The 7,455-nt window shown below is 31.3% G+C and overlaps 1 protein-coding gene across 2 annotated transcripts; it reads right to left on the reverse strand.

The window, feature by feature from the left end:
* Positions 1-4,751: 4,751 nt before the first annotated feature.
* On the reverse strand, positions 4,752-7,102 carry LOC131179860 (receptor-like protein 46). Of its 2 annotated transcripts, none has more exons than XM_058146624.1 (2): positions 5,748-7,102; positions 4,752-5,570 (listed from the first exon to the last, which is right to left on the reverse strand). In XM_058146624.1, exons 1-2 carry the CDS (start codon positions 7,051-7,053, stop codon positions 4,870-4,872), a joined length of 2,007 nt encoding a protein of 668 aa, XP_058002607.1. In that variant the 5' UTR covers positions 7,054-7,102; the 3' UTR covers positions 4,752-4,869. The 2 variants fall into 2 exon arrangements, with proteins under 2 accessions (XP_058002607.1, XP_058002608.1); XM_058146625.1 differs by having other exon boundaries at positions 4,752-6,674; positions 6,811-7,100.
* Between the last annotated feature and the right edge of the window lie 353 nt (positions 7,103-7,455).

Below are 7,455 nucleotides of genomic sequence, written 5' to 3' on the forward strand. Positions count from 1 at the left end.
CCTATTTAGATGAAGCTTTATGGTATAGAAGAATGGTTTTAACACTCTGTAAACCTTTATCTGATCAAATCTGCACTTTTATTTTAACTAATTAATTATATATATAAAAAGTAAAAATAAAAAATTATTATTTAATTTTTTATTTTAATAAAATCAACTATCTGATCATTTATTTTTAAAAATACATAGTTAATCTTTGTATAATTAAGTTTTTATTAGTCAATGTTAGCATAATTATAGCAATTAGCATAATTACAGCAATTAGCATGATTATAGGAGATTTGTGTAGCATAATTACAGTAATTAGCATGATTATAGGAGATTTGTGTAGCATAATTACAACAATTATTATTCTTGTCTAAATTAGCTCATATTCTCATGCATAAATAGATAATATCTCTGTAAACCAATAAAACAGACAAATAGACAGATAAATATACAATCCTTTCCTTCATTACTTGTATTCTTTCTTCTAACATGGTATCAGAGCCGTAAAGTTTTTATTTCTAGTTTCTAGGGTCTCTCTTCTCTCTCTACAACCTGTTCTGGTTCATTTTTTCATTCCTGTTATTATAACAAAGAGCTGTTTCTAAATCCTGATCCAGGTGATTGTGATGTGCTCAATATTAGTCCAACTACACCTGCCTCTGTTGAATCTGCACCAATTGTTGATCCAGTACCTGTGCCTGCATCTGCTCCTAGCACTACTCTTCGTCGTTCCCGTCCAGTTTACCTGCCTCTGTTGAATCTGCACCAGTTGTTGATCCAGTACCTGCGCCTGCATCTGCTCCTAGCACTACTCTTCGTTGTTCTTCCCGTCCAGTTTACCTGCCTCTGTTGAATCTGCACCAGTTGTTGATCCAGTACCTGCGCCTGCATCTGCTCCTAGCACTACTCTTCGTTGTTCTACCCATCCAGTTTACCTGCCTCTGTTGAATTTGCACCAGTTGTTGATCCAGTACCTGTACCTGTGCCTGCATCTGCTCCTAGCACTACTCTTCGTCGTTCTACCCGTCCAGTTTGATTCCTGTCTCCTCTATTAGTCAAACCGCTGATATATTCACCAAAACGCATTCTCCCGCTCAAGTTGGCACATGCGCTACCACCTTGAGTTTGAGGGGGGTGTTAGCATAATTATAGCAATTAGCATAATTACAGCAATTAGCATGATTATAGGAGATTTGTGTAGCATAATTATAGTAATTAGCATGATTATAGGAGATTTGTGTAGCATAATTATAGCAATTATTATTCTTGTCTAAATTAGCTCATATTCTCATGTATAAATAGATAATATCTTTGTAAACCAATAAAACAGACAAATAGACAAACAAATACACAATCCTTTCCTTCATTACTTGTATTCTTTCTTATAACAGTCAATATATTTAAAAAGAAAAGACTTATTGTTACAAGAATAAAATAATTTAAGATTTAGAAAATAAAATAATTATATAATTGTGTTTTTTAATTTATAAATACTATATTAAGGATAGCAGCAGTTAAGTTTTTATAGGTACTTGATTCGATCGAATCATAGTAAAATAAATTTAGATAGTATATAATTGAGTTTAGAATGGATTCGAGTTTAAAGAATAAAACCGGTAACGAATTTGAGTTTTACATATTAAATATTCGTTACCTAAGCTCGTATACTTAATTAAATATAAAATATATATTTTTATAATAATATTTATAAATTTTTGTATTTTGTTTTCAATAAAACATAATTTAAATATTTTATAAAATTATTAAAATTTTAAATATAAAATATTAAAAAAATAATTTTTATATAAAATTAAACTAATTCAGAAATTTTTCTCATGATAATAATAAGATCCAAGTAGTTAAAAATATATTTTAATCAAATTTAAGATATATTTAAAATTTTAAAAATATTAATAAATTTAAATTCGGATAAATAAATTTTGTGATCCATTGCTATTCCTACCGTATACAATTCAGACTAATAGTTGATAGAATTAAACAGTAAAAAATTAAATAATGTTTTTTTTTAAATAAAAAAATTAAATAATTAATTTTATTAAAATATAAGATTAATTAATAATTTTTCAAAGAAAAACCCAAAAAGACGAGATACAGACTTTTGTTGCGTTGGTTTAGGTTGCGGCAAAGATGCTTTCATTATTTTCCACATGGAATTGACTTTTTTTCTTTAGTCACATCACTTGACTTGACTTTTCATTTTCCTTTTTTAAAGATGTCTTTCATAAATTAACAAAATATCAGAGTTTTTTTTATTAATTAAATTTAATCTTGTTAGGAAGTAATAAAATTATTTATTTTAAATATATTAAATTAATATAAAAAATATTTTACAAAATTAATTTGAAATATTACCGATAGTAAATAATAAATAATAAATTTAATATGCATGACATGGATGGTGCGTCCTTAATTATAATTTAATTACAAAAAAATTAAAAAATATTTAAGATTTAATTATTTTATTTAGGTGTTAAATCATTTCAAATTTTTTTAATTTAAATTAAATTATTTAAAAGATATTTAAATTATTTATGAAAAATTATATAATAGAAATTTTAGATAAACTTACAAATTGTAATTTGTTTTCAATTAAAAAAATAGCTTTTTATAAAAATGATTTTATTAATTTAATTTTTAATTAAAATTCAAATTAATTAGATAAATTTAAAGCGGTCAAGGTAAAACCAAGGGCGGAAGCAATCTTGTGAGAGAGGGATGCTAACTACATGGCAATATACTTGTCTTCCATTTATGACAACTCAAAAGGCCAAAGCATAATGACAGTAATGAAACACAACTCGACTGCAATAGCCAGGTACTAATACATATAAATGTTTTAACAAGCTATTGCTCAGGGCACCAGCTCTCTTTTCTCTATCCCTTTTTCTTTTCCCTTGTACAATCAATGTATGCGGAGATCCTATTTGAGACGCTTGAGTTTACCTTAACTTGCAGGAGAAAGCCAGCCAACCAATTCCATGTTAGGTCTCAAAATACCCTCTCAGCTTTCAAATTTTTGAAACTATGAAGTTTTTTTGGGGATGCTCCACCCACATTTACACCAGAAATTAGCAGACAGTTCGTCCATAACAGATTGATGAAATGTAGAGGTTTTTGGACCATTTTTCCTGTCATAGAGAATAAAGAAAAAAATAACAATCATTAAAGTGAAACCACCAAAAGAAAGATAAAAAAATATGTTTCCAAGTCCAACCATATTTAAGTGAATTTAGTTATGAGTTCCTACAGGTATACACAATAAAAAATGTTAAACCAAGTTAGTTCATAGTGAAGAAATAACCAGAAGTCAACCAATGGGCATGCTCCATGCAAGTGTACACAAGACACCGAATCATTCTCAATTTTTTCGCAAGATACAACTCAAGGAATTGAAACAAAAATTTGTCAGGTGTTGGGAGCAAATGCGAGACAAGTGTGATACTACCTTTACATGGGTGCTTGGGAAGGCAGAGGTATTCCTGAGTTTCATCCACCATTTTCCGTTTTGGTATGCTTAATATGAAGGCTGAATTCTATACCAAAAACCATTTTGATGCAGAATTCTAAGGAATATTTACTTCGTCAGTAGTCTCAACTGAAGAATATTTCTCAAGATTTGGCATATACTCCTCTCTCTCTCTCTCTCTCTCTCTCTCTCTCTCAAATTCTTATATTAGAAGCAATATCTCATAATACTATTATCTACATGACTATATCTCCCTTACTTTGAACTTCATATGAAACAGGCAAGTCCTATTCATTGTTTACTTTTCACCTTCACTTTCTTACCTGACTAGAGAGCTAATCTCTTTCCAATTTCTCTCATCCTTAAATGAAAAAGGGAAGAAAAAGTCTTATTTATTCATTGTTTGCTTTTCACTCATTGTTGTGCCACAGTGCTGCAACTTCTACTAGGTAATAAAAGCTTCCAAATATTCTGGATCAGCATGCCTCCACCAACTATCAAGTGTTCTTACCATTAATAAAGTACCTAAAATTCAATATTTGTTTTGTCCAGGCTGTAGTTCCATATCGGTTGAGTCAATTTTTTTTTCTGACACGGCCTTGTCCATCATAAACATTATTCTTAAAAATTGTGTGGATCTCTATACGCTCATTGATCACTAAACATATAATCAATTATTAAATGGAATAGGAAAATTCTTATCTCCTTCATTTACTTTACTAGTCAATGGCTTTGTTCAATTTTTTTTTTTTTTTATCTGCAGTGTTTTTTTAATTTAGTTCCTGCTATTCACAGCATATTAATACAAGGGACACTTTGGATGCTAATATTTGCTGTAAGCAAACTGTTGAAAGCGTGCAGCATCAAAGGCAATCAATAAAGAAGACATTAAATTTTATCGAGTTGGCTTAGATGTTGTTGTTGTCATTGAGTTGGCATGTCTCATTTAAAGCTGGCCGTAAACCATATAAGAAAATGAATCATTTTGCAGCCATTTAGAATCTAATGCGTATGCTTCAACAAAATAATACCACCATAGCACCATCTTATCAGCCTTTATTGCATTAATTTATCTAGTCAACTTAAGTGAGATTAGAAACAAATACATAGAAAATGATATGATACAGCATTTTCAATTCAGTTTAAGATAAAAAATTTGTCCATATATATATATATTTCTTATATTAACGGCCAATTATAAACAATTTTTCACCAACTTTTATTTTCATTACATTGAAAAAAAAAAAAATGCCCCCATAGCACACTCCTTCCCTGCTATCACAAATAAACTTTGCGCTTGTTAATAGCATAAAGTGAAAACAAGTATTGAACAGCTACACCTAAAAACAAAGAACACTATTCCTCACATAGCCTCTTTAGTCTCTTTCACTTGGTCATGCAATATAGAAATAGTCAGTAACATACAAAGCCAAAATTGTTGACAAAAATCCAAAAGGATATCCAATCACTACCATTTTCCATGAAAACCATGTCTCCGAGCTATTGCTCTTCTTCACCATTTTCTCTTTCACCTGCTTTGGCTTAGAAGGTATCTCCTCACATGGTAATTTAATTTGCATTCCACATAATCCACTATTGTTAGCATAAGAATTTGGATCATTCATACTATCCATTTGAGAACCACCTGGAATGCGACCTTCCAATTTATTGTTGCTCAAATCCAAGTTACTTAGCTGCAATAGATTTCCGAATGTGTGTGGAATTTCACCAGAAAAATTATTGTGTGATAAATCTAAGCTCTCTATGCGTTGCAAACCGCCAAAACTCCGTGGTATTCCTCCAAAGAAATTGTTATTTGATAAGTTCAATGACTTCAAACTTTTCAACCTGCCTAAACTATCAGGAATTTCACCTGATAATTGATTGTTAGATAGGTCTAAAAAGGTATATATTTGAATGTTCTGAATAGGCAGACCTCGCTCAAACTTCTTCCAGAAAACTTCCAAATTATGCAGTATATGAACTTTTCCATCCCAAAAAGAAGTCCAATTAACATGCCTTGCCATCGCAATGGAGGAAGGAAAGGGAATTTGACCAAAGGGTTTTGCTGGGACATCATGATTATTGATCATCCCTGTAAGATTTCCAAAACCAAGTGGGATTTTTCCACTAAGGTTATTGTAAGAGAGATCAAGAATTTGAAGAGCACTAAGATTTGACAAACTAATTGGAATGGACCCATTGAAAGAATTATTTCTCAGATTTAAAATTATAAGAGAAGACATCTGAGAGAGAAAATTTGGGATTTCACCTCCAATATTGTTGCTTTGGAGATTAAGGTATTGGAGCTGGCTGAATTTTGCGATTTCTTGAGGCAAGACACCAGAAAACTCATTTTCGTTTAACAGAAGCACTTTTACAACCAATGGAAAAGTCACTGGAACCTCACCTGATAGTTTATTGAAGGAAAAATCAATATAAGCCAAAGATGAATTTGGATTAAATATTGGAAACTCATTGCCTGAAAATTTGTTGCATGACAAGTCCAGCAACCTTAGTCCAAGCTTTGAGATGGATGGAGGCACTGTTCCAAAGAACCGGTTGCTTGACAAAATGAGTATTTTCATTCTAGAGGCTTCACCAATAGTTTCTGGCAATGCTCCTGATAAATTATTATATGAAAGTATAAGAGCCAGAAAACTCTGAGATTGAAATAAGTGAGGTGGCAGAGAACCCGAGAACTTGTTATTTGATAAAAGCAAATATTTAATATCGGTATCAGCTAACCATTGAGGGAGAGTTCCTTCAAGGTTGTTATCACATAAATCTGCTACTTCTAACTCTTCCATCTTTTGAATTGATGGAGGGATCTCTCCAGAAAAATTGTTCTCACGTAAGCTCAAATAAGAGATGTTTGAGAGGTTGCCGATATCAGTTGGTATTTCCATGGTAAAAAAATTATGTCCCAAATCCAAATACTCTAACCTTGTCAAATGCATCAGTGATGGTGGAATTGCTCCAGAAACTTTGTTGCTGTAGAGTGAAAAAAACTTCAAATTTGTGAGATTTCCAATCTGTGCAGGTACATTCCCTCCATGGAAATTATAACTTACGTCAAGATACTCCAGGGGCCTTAAAGAAAACAACTGGGGAGGAAGGGAGCCAATCAAACTATTACCAGCCATGTCAAGTCCTACAAGGTTAGTTAAATTGGCAAGCCCAACTCCCGGAATTTCACCTTGTATATGACCATTATAAGAAATGTCAAGAAAGATGAGTGTTTGCAGGTGAAAGAGTGGAGCTAAAACATCAGATTTCACAAGAGTTTTCATGGCTAGTGAAGGAGTGAGATGAAAGAGGTCAAGACTAGTCACCTTTTGCGAATTATGACAGCGAACTCGTTCCCAGTGACAGCAGTCAGAAGTTGAGTTCCAAGACTCTAACCCAGAAAGCTCCATGTTTGAATTGGAGGAAACGTTTCCCAGTAGTAGAAATTTGAATTGGAGAAGTGCTTCTTTCTGATATGGAGGACAGCAAAGAGAAAGGTTGAACCAAGGAACCGTGATAATGAACAAGATTATGGAAAAGGGTTCAAACTGGAAGCTTAGTTTGGCCATTCTTGTGTTCTCCGCGCCTTTCCCCTGCCAAAGCCATCCTAATTTATAATTGTATGTATCTCAAAAGCAGGTGCGAGCCAGAAAATTAAGTGGGTTAATAAAAAATTTTTGTTTCACTCAATTCAAACGAAAAATAAATTATATATAATAATAAATTTTTTCTTAAAAAAATATGTAAATTTTCTATATATATCACAATAATATAATAAAAAAATAATTTTATAAAATAATAAATTCTCACTATAATTTTAAATTAATAATTATTTTTTACGAGCTCTAATTTTTCAAAGAATTACATGAAGAATTTTATTATTTATATAATTTGGGGTTAAACTATTCTCTTGTATTATTATTAGTATATCACCAATAAATAAATTATAAGGAAAATTAAAATACCTACAA

This window comes from Hevea brasiliensis, chromosome 5 (assembly GCF_030052815.1).
Source record: "Hevea brasiliensis isolate MT/VB/25A 57/8 chromosome 5, ASM3005281v1, whole genome shotgun sequence".
In the NCBI taxonomy this organism is placed as follows: domain Eukaryota; kingdom Viridiplantae; phylum Streptophyta; class Magnoliopsida; order Malpighiales; family Euphorbiaceae; genus Hevea; species Hevea brasiliensis.